The sequence below is a fragment of the Protopterus annectens genome, chromosome 13.part0 (genome assembly GCF_019279795.1).
Source record: "Protopterus annectens isolate FY-2018-M chromosome 13.part0, PAN1.0, whole genome shotgun sequence".
Taxonomy (NCBI): Eukaryota; Metazoa; Chordata; order Ceratodontiformes; family Protopteridae; genus Protopterus; species Protopterus annectens.
The window spans coordinates 347,085,075-347,103,394 of NC_056747.1; the positions used below are offsets into that span (position 1 = coordinate 347,085,075).

Sequence of the window (18,320 nt, forward strand, 5' to 3'; positions counted from 1 at the left end):
GCAAGGTTTCTGCCAGGAGCACAGAACTCTTTAGCAGATGTTTTGAGCAGACAGATGGTGGATCCCCACGAGTGGAAATTGGATCCTCATGTATTTCGACAGTTGACAGTGATTTGGGGGACTCCAGACATAGATCTGTTTGCTTCTCCACTAAATTTCCAGTTGCCAAAGTTTTGCACAAAGATGTTTCATCCAAAAGCTTGGAAAGTGGATGCTCTATCATTCATTTGGAACAATCTTCACGTCTATGCCTTTCCTCCTCTGCCTCTCCTTCCCAAGGTGCTCTTGAAGGTCAGACAGGACAAGCCCTCCATGATTCTAATAGCACCAGATTGGCCACGGCAGCACTGGTACCCTCTGCTGAGGAGTTTAGTACGGGAGCCTCCTTGGCCTTTGCCATCAATTCCACACCTTTTGTCCCAGGCAGGCAATCATTTCCTCAATGTCAGGATACGGTCCCTGCATCTGACAGCCTGGCATATTCTGTTCTAGAACCTGGAGGGTCGCAGCTTCCTCAACAAGTTTTGAATGTCATTTTGGAGGCCAGAAGGCCTAGTACAAGGAAAGTTTATGCTGATAAATGGAGGAGATTTTTATTTGGAGCAAAGCAAAGAGCTTTGATGTTTCAGGGCCTAATTTGAGTGTTTCACTTCAGTATCTTACAGAATTATTAGACAAGGGTTTGTCTTTCTCCTCTGTAAAAGTTCATGCTGCAGCCATTTCTGCTCACTATGACTGTGACCCACCATTATTCTCTCATCCTTTGTTTAAGCAAATTCTTAGAGGGCAAAGAACATAAGACCCCAGAGAGCTCCTACTCCTTCCTGGGATCTCAATTTCGTGTTGGAAAAACTCACTTTACCTCCTTTTGAACCTGCAGCTACATCTGAGTTGAAGTTTTGTCTTGGAAGACTGCTTTTGTTGGCCATTACGTCTGCTAGAAGGGTATCTGAATTACAGGCTCTAATGGCAGTTGAACCCTTCCTGATTTTTCATAAGGATAGGGTATCCCTGCGTACTAACCCTACTTTTATGCCTAAAGTGGTTTCAAATGTGGCCTTGAACCAATCTATTCATTTGCCTACATTTTATGCTGATCCCCAAAATAAAGGGGAGAAAATTTTGCACTCTTTGGATATTCGCAGGCAGTTGCGTTATTATTTGAGCAGAACTAAAGGGTTCAGACAGTCTCAACAGTTGTTTGTTTCTTTTGCTTTGGGCTCTCAGGGGAAATCTGTTTCAAAACAAACTATAACTAAGAGGAATGGCCATTGTATTTCTTTTTGTTATTCTCATCATGGTAAGGAGATTCCGGCTGGAATCAGACCTCATTCCACTAGGGCTACTGCCACTTCTACTGCTTTTTAAAGGGGTGTAGCTACTAAAGATATTTTGGAGGCAGCTACTTGGAGTTCAGTGCACACTTTTTCTAAACATTACCATCTCCCTCTTTATTCCAAATCTAGGGCTGGGTTTGCCACTGCAGTCTTACAGGGCATGTTAGCAGCTCCCAATGCTTTATGATTTTGCCAACCTCCCTTTACCTTTGCTTTGGGATTCTACCCACAGGTTATGACTGCAGCAATGTGAGATGAAGAACATAGTACAGTTTTGTACCTACCATAAATGTAGATGTTCAAGATCCACATTGCTGCAGTCCAATTTACCCTCCCTCCTTCCCCACTGTAGTTTGGGGTGGTTGTGTGGTTTGGGTTGTAAATATTGTTTGTACAGGGGTGTTTGAAGGTTTTCTGTTTTTGGCTATGGCCTTTCTTTTTAGGGCCTTCTGACATCTGGGGCAAGAAAGACTGAGGATATGACGTCGGTCATGCGCTTTAGTACCACGGCGTACTGACGTCAGATCTGAGCGACCATGACCGACGCCAGCCTAACACTTTGGTATTCGGGCCGACCGAGGACAGCGGACTACCCACAGGTTATGACTGCAGCAATGTGGATCTTCAAACATCTACATTTATGGTAGGTACAAAACTGTACTTTCGCAAGTGCCGGTCGGCCGACTCCTGAGATTTTCGAGTTTCAGATCTGAAGTCTTCAATAAAGCTAAGTACCCCGTTGAGGAAACTTTTTTTCTTGCTCCAGACCGATGTCAGAAAAAGTTAATTGTATTTCTTGTGGGAAGCAAATACCTCATAAGGATGTTCATTCTTGCTGTATTCCTTGCCTAGGCCCTGGTCACAACATTTCTGGCTGTCAGTTTTGCACTTGATTTAACCAACGCACTATTAAGCGTCTGTATGATTTTGCTTTAAACTATTTTGGATGCTGGTTTAATTATCCAGAAATGTCGTCGGATAGCCATCCGACTACCGGAGTTCACAAAAAGTGCAAAGAAAAGGAAAGAGACAACTGAGGCCCAAAACCGACGACGAAGCTTCTCCTAAGCCAATCGCCGGTCCACAGTGAGGCACTTTCGCAGCACCTGATACCCGCTACTTTAGAGCCACAGGCCGCTATAGACTCCAACGTGGAGTTGGCCATGCCGCTGGAAACTCAAGGTATTGGAGCCTCTGATATTATCCCTTCAGATGGGTCCGGAGCCGCTGAGCAGGTACTGGCTTCTGAGGGTGTATTCAGACCTAAACATCTTTACATCAAACCGACTTCATCTTCAAAGGCAAAGACTAAAGCACCTTTCAAAGCAAAGAAACAAACTCAAGAGCCACGTGGTCAGGCCTCTATGCCCAAAAAGCAGATGCGCAAAATGGCCGAAGACTTGATTACCTTGATCAGGGGTTCCCATCCCCCTCCTGATAAGAGGCCTAGGCAAGAGACTGACTATGAATCTTCAGATCAGGTTTCCATTTCTTCTGGTCAGGAATATTCTCTTCCCCCTATGAGGATTCTGATGCTGAAGAATCTATTTTTTCAGCTTCTCCTCCAGAGGACGTTTCTTTTGGGGAAACCTTATATACCATGAGGGAGCATTTCCACTGGGAGAGCCAAGATTTTTCAGAATCTAAAAAGAGGCTGAGGGATTTCCTTTTACTACCTCAACACAAGCCACTAGCCATCCCACCTGTGTTAGACATTGTAGATGATGTGTTTTCGGAGTCTAGTCTTACCCTTGACTCCTTACCTCCAGCTCCTATTAAGCCTGACCGATATTTACAGGGTTCCTGACTCTCATAAATTCTTTTTTAAAAACCCTGCTGCAGACCCAGAAACTATTTCTCAGGGTCCCAAAGGAGTTAAGGCTTCTGCTGCAAAAAGCCCTACCACCTCTGACAGAGATTCTAGGGCACTGGATAGATGGGAAAAAAAGGTTTACAGATCTGCTACCTTGGCTATAAGGGCCTAAAACTGTCAGTTTCGTATGCTCAAATATCAGCAACATATCATGGCATTGCTTAAACAGAAAATGTTGTTAAACTCTGAATGTGTAGAAAACAAGGAAATGCAGGATTTATTGCATGCAGCTGAACAAGTTGGAAAGCATACTTTGCAATGTGGTTTTGATTCTTTAGAGGCCTTCTGCAGGGCCGCAGTTACAGGTTCTGTAATTAGGAGGCATGCTTGGTTAAAGGAACAAAATCTGCGTGATCATGTTGAAGTTAAATTATTAGATGCACCTTTACAGCATGATACTTTGGTGTTAAGGCAGAAGAGGTGTTAAAGAAAATGTAGGACAAAGCTAAATCCATGCAAATGGTCAGAGATTTTTTACAAGTACAGCCACCTAGGTTTAGTAGACACTGGCCAACAAAGAATTGGTCCTTTCCTGTGTCAGACCTCAAAGGGGGCAGAACCAGGCACCCTAGAGGCAGATCCCAGGAGCAAGGTTCATATCACCCAAAGCAATGGGGTGCATCTACCTCCAAAGTTGGAGAAGACAAATCACAACCATTCAGGAAACAGTCCCAATTACTTCCCCCTGCCTGCACCAAGTACTTATCTCCTGGCAGCACCCTTGGGAGGGGAAATTAGCACTTTTTTCTCAAAATTGGCACATTATAAAACAGGACAAGTGAGTCCTAAATATCGTGTCACAAGGCTACAAGTTCCGTTTCCATACCCTGCCAAAGGCAAACGGCTGGCCAGATCTGCCAAAAAATCAATGGGCAGAGGCACAAAAACAAGTCTCATCCCCTCATGGACATGGGGGCCATTCAACAAATACCAGAACAAGAGCAGGGGCAAGGATTTTACTTGACTGTTCTTGGTACCCAGAAAGGAGAAGACCTGGAGGCCAATACCGGACCTATCAAAATTCAAGATGTTGACTTTGCAACAGCTTCTGCCCTTGCTGGGCAAGAACGCTTGGCTTGTGACTTTAGACCTCAGAGGCATACCTGCATGTCCCAATCAGACAAATATGCAGAAGATACCTCAGATTCAAAGCTGGCTCAATGCATTACCAATTCTCTGCACTGCCCTTTGGTTTATCTGCTGCGCCCAGGGTCTTTACAAAGTGCCTGGCACCAGTAATTGCATTCTGCAGGCAAAGAGGAATACAAATATATCCTTAGTTGGATGACTGTCTAATTCAAGCAGAGAACAAGGACATTCTTTTACAGCATCTGGGATTTGTGAAAAGACTTCTAACATGCCCTAGGGTATACAGTCAGCGAAAGAAATCAAAACTAATACCCTCTCAAGAGATAATATTCCTAGGTGCAAGCTTAAATACAACTGCCCAGATGGCTTATCTAACACCAGACAAAGGCAACTGACTACCTATTTCAAAATGTTGGCAACAAAGGCCCAGTTATCTGCGAGAAAAATTCTGCAGGCTTTGTGCTTCATGGCATCCTGCTAATTCCATATGCAAGACTGCATATGAGGAAACTTCAGTGGTACTTAAAAAGTGTTTGTACTCAACATTGCCACAGCCTGGAAACTATGATTAGTCTCATTCTCTGCCTGCAACAGGAGTTTCGATGGTGGGCAAAGGCTTGTCACCAAAACAAGGGACAGCCATTCACATTACCCCTAGCAAGGCAGATAACTAACAACGGATGCATCAGATTATGTCTGGGTGGCCCACATGGCAGGAAGATGCATTCAGGGCACATGGACCTCAAACCAAATGCATCTGCATATCAATCAAAAAGAGATGCTAACAGTTCAAAATGCCCTGACAGCCTTCAAGGACCTACTTCATCCAGGACAACTACTGATAAAGGCAGACAACACCACGGTCATGTGGTATATAAACAAGCAGGGGGGGCACACATTCTTACCCCCTTTGCAGACTAGCCATGACTTTGTGGGACACAGCATTAACTTACCAAGTTCATCTGCAGGCACAATTCCTGCCAGGAAAAAAAATACTCTGGCAGACTAACTAAAAAGAAACATCATGGATCCCCACGAGTGGCAGCTGGATCTACAAGTCTTCAGCATGATAACAAGGAAATGGGGATGCCCGGACATAGATCTATTTGCCTCCCCTCACTACCACCAGCTAAAAAGATTCTGCACAAGGACTTGTCACAGACAAGCATGGAAAGTAGACGCCCTATCTTTCAGCTGGAAAAACCTATCAGTATATGTCTTTTCCCTTCTGCCTCACCTCCCCAAGGTTCTCCTAAAGGTCAGACAGGAAAAGCCAAAAATGATACTGATTGCCCCAAAGTACTGGTTTCCAGTCCTAAAGAACTTGTCTCAATGCCCAGCTTGGACCTTACCTCAAATACCTCATCTACTGTCCCAGCAAAACAATCAGATCCTGCACAGCCAACTCAGGACTTTAAACCTGGCAGCATGGCGGATAATGTAGTCATACAAAATACACCTCTGTAAAGCGGTGATGGATGTCATTTTGGAGGCCAGAAGGCCTAGTACTAGAAAATCTTATGCTGGAAAATGGAAGAGATTCTGTGCTTGGAACCAGGCACAAGGAACTGACACAGCTGTGCCAAATATTCCTCAGAATTTGCAATACTTAACTGAGATGCTGGACAAAGGCCTATCTTTTTCATCTATTACAATTTATGCCTCTGCCATTTCGGCTCATAACAATACAGAGGCACCAATCTTTTCGCATCACTTATTAAAACAGTACCTCAGAGGAGCCAAAAATTTAAGGCCTCCAAGGAGATCACCAATGCCTGCATGGGACCTCAACTATGTCTTGAAAAAACTCACCCTACCTCCTTTTGAGCCAACTGCTACTGCTGATATAAAGTTTGTATCTTGGAAAACAGCTCTGCTCCTAGCAATAACTTCTGCGAGACGAGTTTCAGAGCTACAGGCACTCATGGCTGTGGAACCTTTTATCATTTTTTATCCAGACAGGGTCTCTCTGAGGACAAACCCAACATTTATGCCTAAGGTGGTGTCCAGTATGGCTCTTAGCAAAACTATTCATCTGCCAATTTTTTATCCAAATCCACAGAACAAGGGGGAGAGAATTCTGCATTCGTTGGATGTACACAGACTGCTTAAATTCTACTTGGACAGAACCAAAGGTTTCCGAAAGACAGAGCAATTACTAGTGGCATATGCTGCAGGATCACAAGGAAAGGCTATCTCAAAGCAGACTAGTTCAAAGTGGATAGGCCACTGCATTCGTTTCTGCTACTTACACCATGGCAAGCCAGTGCCTAAGGGCATTAGGCCACATTCAACCAGAGCTGCAGCCACTTCAGCGGCCTTTCTCAGTGGAGTACCAACCAAGGACATTTTAGAGGCTGCTACTTGGAGTTCAGTGCACATCTTTACAAAGCACTGTCATCTGCCACTGTACTCTAAATCCAGGGCAGGCTTTGCCACTGCAGTTCTGCAGGGCCTCATAGCTGCTCTTAATGCTGTTTAGCTCCAGCCTCCCAATCATAGCTTTGGGACTCTACCCAAGTGTAATGACTGCAACAGTGAAACATGAAGAACATAGTACAGTTGTGCACGCTTACATAAATGTAGATGTTTGAGTATATTCACTGTTGCAGTCCAGGTTACCCAACCGCCATCCCCCTTTTCTAATGATGGAACCTATCTTTCCTTCTCTGATTTATACAACCCATGTTGTGCATTTGCTTGTAGACGAAGGTAAAGTGTATATTGGTGCATGTATTCATATATATAAATTCTGGCTACCCTTTTAGGGGGCACATGACATGTGGGGCAAGAAAAACGAAAGAAAATGGCGTCTGCCGCATCTTTTATACCCCTGACGGCCTGATGTCAAGGAAGGGGCGACAGCAGCAAATGCAGGACCCAGGACTTTGGAATTCAGGCCGACTGAGGGCAACCTGCCAGCAGGATTACTCAAATGTAATGACTGCAACAGTGAATACACTCAAACATCTACATTTATGGTAAGTGTACACAACTGTACTTTATGGTGAGTACATAGCTTATTTTTTCCTTGCTTGTATCCTACTGTCATCTGTTATGAGACTATGGTTTCTTAGTTTTTGTATTAGCTTTTTTCTATTCTCTTCCACTTACCCTTAGCTGCCTTAACAGAATCCTTTTTAATCCATGCACCTACATGCTTTCTTCTCGTGCACCCATAAATATTGGTATTGCCAACCAATTCATGTGTGGATACCTAGTTTACAACTTTAGCCTTTGTTTTAGCGTCATTAAGTTTGTATCCTGAAAAAAAACTTGAACTTTTGCAAAATGTACTACAATGCATAAATGTTGGTTTCCAAGTTTATCCTATACAAAATGTCTATCATCTGCAAATAAAGCTAACTTTCTTGATTATCATACCAGTTAGTTTTTCTTGAATTTGTGTCCCTTATTTTCTTTGCCAGTGGCTGTTGCGTATAAAGCAAATGAAGGAAGAAGAGGATCCCCTGCCTGGTTCCTTGGATCAAACACTACTTGTCAGAGAGGAATCTTCCCACCTTAATTATATCCTAATTAATCCTGTTCTGTCATGGAATGCAAGTGCTTCCATTGCCCTACTCATAAAATCCCAGCTGAGTCTTTTGAGTGCTTTATGTATGAAAATAAAAATAATAAATGAGAAAATGTCTGTGTGCGCTTAGTTTAATCCATAAAAATGCGCATGCACACAACACCTTGTCTAATGACATCTAAGATGCTTTCTGCACATCGAGATCCAACAACAGTAGCAGTATTTTTTTTTTTTATATTCTGCTTTCATCTTTGATCATCATTGTTCTATTAATGTTGTCAAATATTTGCCTTCCTTCAAAAAAAAAAATAATCCATATCTGTCAATTTTGGTAACAACTTTGCCATTATGTTAGCTAGTATAGACATTAACACTTTATGGTTTAAAATTTAAATGGGTCTCTGTGAAGTTGGTTATAAGCAATCTTTTTCCCATCTTGGGTAATACAAGTCACCACACCTTTCTTCTAAGATGTTGTCACCCCTCCCCCCTTTAAAATATTGTTTTCCACAACTTTTACCACTTTCTTCCTTCCTAGCTTTCAGACTCAAACTGGAATACTGTCTGGCCTAGGAGACATACCCGTTGATTGATTATATGTCACTATTTTTCATTTCTTTTCCTTTCTTCACTATTGATTTCTCATCTTCCTCTGACCTTGGTGCATTTAAGTTTTCCGTAAATATTTCTATTTCTTTCCTTGGTTTCCACATTCCTCTGCTTTATACAAATTATCATACAGTTTCTGAAGTATCTCTAATCCTTGTACAAGATCTCTGATTATTTTTCTTGTTCTAGGCTTCCTAAGTTTGGTGACTACCATTTCTGCTTTGTTGCCTAAGTCATTGTGTTAAATGTTTTTGTCCTTTGGAGCTATTAAAATTGTTGCTAAACAGATGCTTCTAGACTCCTGTATTATCCAAATGCTCCTTTAGTTTCCCTTTAGTACTTCACTGTTCCTCCTCCTCCTCTTGCTTTGAGACTTCTCTTTCTGCAGTATTTTAACCGTTTTCTTTCTTTCTAAATATTTATTACTACTTTACCTCTACCCTGTTTTTTTATTTCTACCCCATTTTTTAAATTCCATTTTAAGTTTATCCCATTAACTGGCTATCACTTCTGAAGTCGTTTCCGTCTTCCCTAATAGCTCACAAAGCATTTCAACCACCTTCCTTAAATTCTCTCTTTTTAAAAGGCAAGTAGGAAAGCAACAGTGTCTCATTTCTACTTTATTACCTAGACCTGTTTAATTTAGGTTTTATTGATGCATGATCTAAAATAGTTGGATGTATGTCAAAGCTTTCAGCTGAATGCACTTGCTCCGGTGAAGTATAGCTTCTATCCAGTCTAACCCGGTTATAATACCTTGGGAGATAATTAAATTGTTAAGAGTTCCTGGTACTGAATTCATATCATCTGTACCAAATATTCTTGTATATCTTTTGCTGTAGCTTCCCTTCCAGATCCCTTTGATACATTTTCACTGTTGCAAATAAAGTTCCAGTCCCCACCCATAAATAATACTTGCTGAAATTATTTCTCTCAAAAAATCATCTCCACGAAAGCTGATTTTGGTACAATATAAATGTGAGCACAATCATCCCTTGTCAGTAGCCTCTTACTAACACAGATCTACCATTGTTCTTTTCCCTTCTATCAGTATTGACACCCATCTGACAATCAGTATTATTTTTCCCATTTTTTTCCTTTGTCCCTGATATTCTGCAGAATGTTCATCCTGAAATATTTTCTGACAAATTCAAATGCTCATTTCTTTCCAAATGTGTCTCCTGTAAAATTACTATTTACATCTTGCATTTTTTCATATAATTTAACATTCTGTGCTTCTTGTCTGTACCAGTAAGGCCATTTACGTTCAGTGGTAATATGAGCAAAGTAGCCATTATGACACAAATGTATTACTCCCCCATATTATACATGACCTTTTCTTTGAATGTATACTTCCATCTTTTGGCTTGCATGTACATACTGATTGTCAGACAGATTAAGCAGTTGCTTCTTCTCGCATCCATTTAAATTTGTCACATTTTCAAGACTTTTTCCTTCAGTGGAAACATTCAAGCAAAACAATAAATTTTCCTAACTCTTCAACCCCCTTTAACTTGGAACAAACACACAAAGCTTATGTACATTTTTACGAAATAAAGTTTACCACTCCAGATAGGCGAAATTATCGTCCTGATTGCTGGCTTATTCTTTACTGGATAAATTGTATTTCCTATATAGGCTGTTGCACCCACCAGTATTACCTAATCTGAAATTAAAGGTACTCTTACTGGAGCATGTTACATTCTGTTTTCCCAATATCTCTGATTTGCTACCTGTTCTTTTATCTTATTTATTCTCCTTCCAGACGTGAACAACTGCTTGCATGCTTTCAGTAAACAAACTTTTATCCCTAAGAAAAAGTGCACTGGTTACCTTTAAAAAGGTACATTACATTATACACTTGCTATTTTAAATGCATTAAAGTATTATGACTGCTGGGAGACTGTTACAGTTGATTAATTTCCCACAGTTTCAAATTTAACTGCTTGCCGTCTTACCTTTAATTGTTACATTTCTCACAGCAGAGTGCTCAGAACTTTCAACATTAATTGCTACCACCTGTAGACACCTGCTCTCCATGAAAAATCAATCTATAATGAGGGGAAATAACAGCTAACATTGCAGAGGCATAAAACAATCTTTGTAATTTTCACCCAGGACACAATGTACAGACTTCCCTTGGCCAAATGCTTGCACCTGCAGGCTTCTTGTCTCCTACTGACTGCATTTGCTAATGGTAAAAAAAAAAAAAGCTAATAACTTTGCGGATGCAAGAATCTCACCATTTTCCATACCATTTACCATTTGGCCCTGTATCTAAGTCTGTTTGCTTAAACAAAACCTCTTTTTTATAGTTTAAACTAGTAAAACTTATTTGACTTATGCATATAGTATGAGTAGTACACTTACACACCACATTTACCACCCAAGCAGCCCAAAATCACATTTCATTTTCCTTTATTTGCTACTGTCCAGTCATTTGTATCTTGTTACACTTTAAAGCCTGTATATCTTGCAACCAAGAAAACGTAAATGGTTAAAATATTTTAACTTTTACAGCAGTCACTGTTGAGATTCTCCCCCACCTCACATTTAAAATATCCCTGACTGCATACTATACAAAACTCCTTTATAATGTAACACAGTTTACATCTTGACATTATTATACAAATATTAGTAAGAACAAAAACTGTTTTACTTGGTTATTTCTTCATTCCCTTCAGTGTTGTTCTAAACATAAATGACATAAAGTGGGGTGTATGTTTTACAGTTTACTCAGACATTTAACAAAGGCAACAAGTAATTCCAGCTTTTCTAGGCCACTTTTCCTTACAGAGCCATGTTTCACATGTATTCCCTATATATTCGATGGGGTTGATGTTTAATAGTTTATCATTTATTCACTAATTTCATTTGTTGCTAGTCATCTTCCAGATTATCTGCATCTCCAGGCACCAGTCACTGGTTTAACTTCAACGTATTCCTGATTCTTCTAGTCATCTCCTCTTTTTTTTTTTGTCTGTCAAGCATCTCCTTTTGAACAGTGGTAAAGATGTCACTGTTGAAGTCTCACTGTGGGTTTTCTTGTCAGAAGAATGAGAAACCATGTCCCTCTCTGATTGCTGATGCATTCTCTACTGGCTAAATGTTATTTCCTCCATAGCCTGTTCAGCATCTAAAACATTCATGGATCCTTAAAATAAAATATTGTAAAGACAGCTGGAATACAGCAGCTTGAATCTCACACGTGCATCATCACATTTTTTAATTGTGAAGTAAACTTGCTTGTCTTCTGCGTGGTGTTCATTAAATATTAATTTTCCACAAAAAAACTGTAGACTTTTGGTTCCTGGTTTTAATGTTTTTCTGCCACAGTTTTGCCAAGAGCAACTCTTTGCACCCTTGCTAATATGGTCAGATTTGGAGCATACAAACAATGTGCCCTTTTAGTTAACAAATCCTGCTGTGGAAAATTAGTCCAGTTGCTTATTTGTACTTTCATAAAATTAATACAGCATGTTACTTCCAGATTCCTTGTTACAGCAGAAAATCTCAGGCTTTCTCTGCTTTTAATGTCTATTTTTTTTAAACAGCTCTTTGAGAAACCTCATATTCAGCCAGCCTTTTCTTAGTTTACTCTTCTGGTTTTTGCATTTCTTTTGGTTCATATGCATTACTAGTTAAAGCTTCAGTTTTTTTCTAGCCTTTTGATATTTTAGTTGACATTCCTTCAGTGTTTTGTTTATTTAAATATCTCTGTATGTGTTTTTTTTTTCTAAATTACTGCAACCTGTGTACTGTAAGAAAGCTAAAACTTGAGCAGCTTCAGAATTCTTGCCAGTCATTTTTTTTCTCTTCCTCTGGTTGATTTTCTCTGAAGCTCTGCAGATATCTTCATTGTCGGCATCCAGGCATAGTAATTAGTAGCTGGGAGAGCTCAAATCAGTCTGTTGATCCATGTGCAGCCATCTTGAAATTCTCAAAAATTGTGCAGGCTTTTTGATTTTTGTTAATCAAAATGTTATGAGGATTAAATTTATTATTAATGTTGTAGACAGCTGAATTCTCAGAATTGTCAATTGTACTAGAGACTTTTTTGTATACACAATTTGAACCTATGATCATTAAGCACTTTTGAAGAGTATTATAAGAAATTCAAGCATGGTTGCATGCATTTTATTTTTATTATTTATTTATTTTACATTTGTTGACCGGGATAGTCCGTCTGGATTACATGTCCATTTTCAGCGGAGGCCCGGGGAGAAAAGCTCCACAGTGACAGTAATTAATACATAAAGATCATACAAAAGAAAAAAATACAAAAAACATAATTACACTCATACAAAAGAAGAGATACAGTAAGGTGTTAATTATACTAAAAAATAAACATTAAAAGTGTAAAAGTATTATACAATAATGAGTATACAAAAAATCAACACCGTTTCCAGTGTACTAATTCTCCTATTGAGCACTAAACTTCTTTAGTTAAGAGGAGATGAGAAAAAAGTAAAATAGGGGGGGTGCCCATGGGAGAAGATCTATACAAAATGGAGAAAGGATTAGTCAGGATTGGAGCACTGACAGAGCCAGTTTGACCTTAAATGGAGATGTAATTTTTTTTTGAAAGAATTTAAAGAGGAAATACAGGAGAGGCTAGGAGGAGGGAATTCCATATTTTTCCAATGGTATTGGTAAAGGTGAGTCGCCCCTACATTGTTGGCTTTGATTGTTTGAACTAGGAGTTTGTTTGAGGAATAAACTACTGAGATTATTGTAGGGTTTGATTAAGTTATTCAGAGCTGGTGTTTTTTCAGGTTGGTTCAGGATTTTAAATGCTTCTATAAGTTGGGTCTGTTTTAGAAGGTTAGGGTATTCAATCCAATCTAGGTTTCTTAGGTTAATACAGTGATGTGTTCTGTAAGGCATTTCTGTGGCAAATCTAGCAATATGATTATAGCAGCATGCTAGTTTATTTAGTTCAGATGTGTTGAGGTTAGTAAGCATAGGAGAGGCATACAGGAGGGTGGAGAGAAGATGTGAGCGGGCCAGTGTCACTTTTGCTATAGGAGTTAGAAATGATTTGATCCGGTATAATGATCCGAGTTTTTTGTTAATGGTTTTAATGGTCTGGTTGATATGAATATCAAATTTGAGTTTATCTATGGAGACTCCTAGTAGTTTGGTATAGGGGTCTGGGGAGATGATAGTCCCATTTTTGGAGTAGATAGAAAAGGATAGAGGTGTGATCTTTTGCGTGGGATGGAATAGTAGTAATTTTGTTTTGTTTGGATTTAGGATCAGTTTACGTTCTGACAGCCAATTTTCTACTGATATAAAGCAGGATTGAGTTTTGGAGAATAGGTTAACAGGAGATGTGTCAGAACAAACTAATGTGGAGTCATCCGCATATTGAATGCAGGTGGCTTCAGGGATGGCCTTATACAGGTCATTTGTGAAGATAGTAAAAAGGAGAGGCCCCAGTATTGATCCTTGGGGTTACCCCTATGGTATTTGGTAAGAGGTTAGAGAGCTTTGATTGCCAAAGGACGGCTTGTTTCCTATCAGAGAGATAGCCTATAAACCAGTCTAGAGCTTGTTTATCAAGCTGTAGATTATCTAGTGTATGATAGAGTAGCATTTATTTTATTTATTGACATTTGATTACTGGGGGCCGAAGCCCATTTTCAGCAGAGGCCCGGGAAGAAAAGCTCCAAGTTATTACAAAACATTTCAAGAACAATAATTTTACAATCTTTAAAAATAAAGCCAAAACATCTGCAGTTTAGTTATAACAAATTAGACATGATGTAAAAATATTGGTTACGAATCAATGCAAGGTGTATGACGGTCGTTTAATATTTAGAGATATTTTAGACAATTTGTAGAGAAATTAATGATAAGTTAGCCCAATACATATAGGGATAGCACTATGAAGTGATGGAGAAAAACAGGCTTATTGTATATTTAGAGAGAAAGTCAGGGAGGAAAATTAGCAGTAAGGAAGTAAGTGAAGAAGGGAGACTAAGGAGGTGTAAGGAATTAAAAGGTACTTGTTCACATTTAGGAATATAGTTTATTCTGGTTTTGAGAAAGAACAGACATATTTTAGCTAGGAAATCTTTCATAGTGGTTTTGAAAGATGGGAGGGAATAGTATAGACCTGATGGATACAGGTAAGGAGTTCCAGGCCTTAGTAACCTTGTATGAGTACATGCAATGCCCAGCAGATTTGTTAAGTTTGTAGACGGGTTTTTGGTTACTGGATCGCAATGATTGACTGGGAAAACAGATTTGTAGAATGTTTAGTGCTGGACAGGCAGATGCTGGATAATTTTATAGATGAGAATGAGTTGTGTATGTTTGATGTGGCAGTTCTAACCAATTATGTCTTTTCAGTGCTATCCAGTTTTTAAATTTTTTTTGTGATTATCTTTCCTTCTGTGTAGCTTCTCAATGAACTAAGTGTTGTGGAAGCAGAACTTTTACTGAAATCCTCTAGTCTGGTTGGTAGTTATACCACTAGTTTGTGCCTCTGCATTGTGGCGGTGCTACGTCGTTACCACTCCTGCCTTATATTGAATGCTGACCAGACAGCACAAGTGTTTGAAGGGTAAGAGTTTGCATATCGGATTCTTGCTTCTCTTCTCATGCAAAGTATACTTGTGAGAAATTTAGTTTTGCCAAATTCCTTTTTCTTTTGCTGCAGTTTGTGTGGTGTAGTGAAACATGGAGTCAATCCTTCTGACTGTTCTTCAGCTGAACGTTGCATCCTAGCATACCTTTATGATCTCTATACATCCTGCAGTCACTTGAAGAGCAAATTTGGAGAGTTGTTCAGGTAGGTTTGAGAACTGTTCTGTTGTGGTAAAGGGTTACTGGATGTAAAATATATCTAATTATAGTTTGATTTCAATTCACAGTATACATTTAAAGGTAAACTCTGGTTATGTGACGTGTATCATTCTGAAATGCTTCTGGTGTGGCAGCTTCCCAGCATATTGAAGAAGAGTAACTTTTTGCCTTACTCTTTGGTGTGTCTAATCACTTAAGAGTTTGCATTTAAACATATGTAGACTAGTCTCTCCTGTTTTACTTATGATTTGTGCAGTTGCTTCATGTCATCATCACTCTTTACTGTACAGTCTTCAGTTGTGTTAGGGTTATTGCACTATTTTGGAGAGCATTTCTTTATCACATTTTTCTAGAGCAATAGTCTCTGGAGCTTCTGTGTTGAAGCACTTTAATTGCTGCTAGTCATATTCCCACCCAGAATAGTAGTGTCACTGTTGGATCTTGCAATTCTTTGAAATGAGAATAATTCTGATAATTCATCTGCTTTAGTTTCTGTGCAAAGCTTTTTAAAGAATGATTTTTTTTTTATTAGTGGTAGAGTATTTTTTCATGAAATACTGCTTATTGTATTTTACTAACAGGAACTGCACACAGCTTGCAGTTGAAAGGCATACTTCATGTGCAGTTCACGTCCATCTTTTGTAGTCCTTTACTCCACTTGATATGCCTGAGAGCTTGTTTAAGGTTGGTTATACTGTGGGGTATCAGTGGCATGTCACTCAGTTTCACGAGTCATTTAACTCTTCATTACTGCCTTGCCATCCCCCCTGTCTGTGAACCTGTTCCCCCATTTGCTCTTACATTTACTTGTGCAGTCAAGTAACGTACCGTTGCTATTTTCTACACTCTGCTTCTTGCATTCATCCACAAATTCAAGTAACCATTAAATAGCATAATTTTTTACTGCAACATTTTCATCAACCATTGCCTCGCTGCTAGCTAACTTATACCTTACAAGCTATTAAGTTCTTATTCATACCAATGTAAGTACAATTCTTTTCTACCATTATAGTCACCACTTTCCTATTTCTCTCCTCCTGTATAGTACTCTGCCAGTTACCTTTCTCAAGACATTATATTTAACAGTCTAACTGAAACAGCACCCATACATAATATACAGCCACACACACAAAAAATAAAATCACTTGCTTTTCCAAACCAACCTCCCATCATTTAACTGCTTAAATGTTGTGATATTCAGTCTAATTCAGGACCCAGCACTGTTCCTCCAATACATCCACTGATGTCTCTACAAGCACAAAAAAATCAAAGTACCTCAAATTCATTAGCCTTAATGGCCATACCATATATAGTACAATTAATAACTGAGACACACACAGGGATAGCACAACACAGCCCTGTTGTATGGGCTGTTACAGAAACCTAGAACAAGAGAGTTGTCATGTGCCACAACCATCTACAGCTGCTACTGTATCCATTCCTTATCCCCAGTTTCAAAACTGCTGAAATTCTTATCTTTCTACTATTTTTCAAGCAAATCTCTCTGTGTCATAGCCAGAACTGTAGAACTTGGGAGGCTATTCTCTCCTGATTGTCCAATACTGTTGCCCAGGAAACTGTCATACTTGGTCACTCTAAAATTAACTGGTTCCTGTAAAATCATCAGTGTACCTGAGCTTCTCTAAATATTTACCTTCACTTGGCTAACTTTTACTGACAAGACAGAACCAGCCCAGTAATTCTTAGTCTGTTCTAGATTGGATTCTCACCAGTAACCCTGACAAAGTAGAAAAAGTTGGAGCTAGGCCTAATTCAGTGAGTGATCACAACACCCTACCTGTACCATAACAGGGAACCAATCAATCCTTCCTTGTACAAAAATCAGCTTTTGACCCCTCAGATTCTGTTCCACACTACATCAATGTAACTAGAGGGTCTTTAACAGCATCATCCAGCATTTGTTTTTTTTTGTCCGATACAATCTTTGAATATCTAATCTAACCAGAATTGACCTCAGTGCCTTTAGAAGTTGTGGATCCAGGAGTCTGACTCCTCCTCTACTAATAATTTTTTTCTTCCTCCAAATACCCTCCAGTGTTGTTTCCTGCCTAGACAAGAACTATATTTTTTGAGGGTTCTGATTTTCTAGTGTTTAGGTAAGTAATCTCTTTCTTGGTGCTTTTTTTGGCAGCTTATTTCCTTCCTTCACCCCTATTATTCCTATCTACAACTTAAAAAAAAAAAATATATATATATATATATATATATATATATATATCTATATATATGTATATATTAATAAAACTAAAACCGCACAAGTAAGAAGAGACTTATTTGTAATATAAAAAAACTTCTTGAAAAATAATTAAACACCATTAACACTGAACTATATGCGACTAATGCTTAAAACAAGCAGTAAAGGACACGAACACTGAACGGATGATTAAGCTTTCGTTCTTTAACGATCATAGAACAACTTCAGAATGACAGGCTTTACAGTGGAGACGATACTAAATAAGAGTTAGTGTCATGTGATTGTACAGTATCCAATAAACAGATTGCAGTGAGTAGAGAAAGTACCCAATAAGTGACATATATACATTTAAAAAAAAAAAAACAAATGAACTGCAGTAACTAGGTTAACATTAATATGTAAGAGTAACTGTAAAATGCTTAAACAAGTGCAAAATTCTATACATAGTTATGTCATGACCAAAAATTAATGTGAGTACCATTTTAGGGCACACTTAATATTCATGTTATCATTGAGTCCAGGGAACTGGTCTGCTCCCAGATGCAATTGCCACTTTAATTCCTTTACTTATAAACATGTTATGATCACCAAAGAAAGGAATAACTTGTTCAATAGCAATAAATCTAAACTTTGTGAAATTACTGCAAAAAGTGCTATGTTTAGTTAATGCGTTGTTTGAATTTTTCGCTCTGATGGCTCCCAAATGTTCCTTTATTCTATCTGAGAGCTTTCTTATTGTTTTACCTTTGTAAAAACTGCCGCAGGTACCACAAATCCCAGCATAAACTACAAATTTGGTGTGACAGTCATAATGTCTATTGAACTGAATTGTGAAATTGCAATGTTAAA

At 39.0% G+C, this 18,320-nt stretch overlaps 1 protein-coding gene across 1 annotated transcript in view; it reads left to right on the forward strand.

Annotated features, from left to right (window-relative positions):
* The window catches only part of MED12 (mediator complex subunit 12), a 4,088,267-nt gene that overhangs the window by 1,961,339 nt on the left and 2,108,608 nt on the right, over positions 1-18,320 (forward strand). The window contains exons 19-20 of the mRNA XM_044054827.1: positions 14,851-15,014; positions 15,111-15,242. Coding sequence (XP_043910762.1) covers positions 14,851-15,014; positions 15,111-15,242 — 296 coding nt within the window. The remainder of the gene's footprint in view (positions 1-14,850; positions 15,015-15,110; positions 15,243-18,320) is intronic.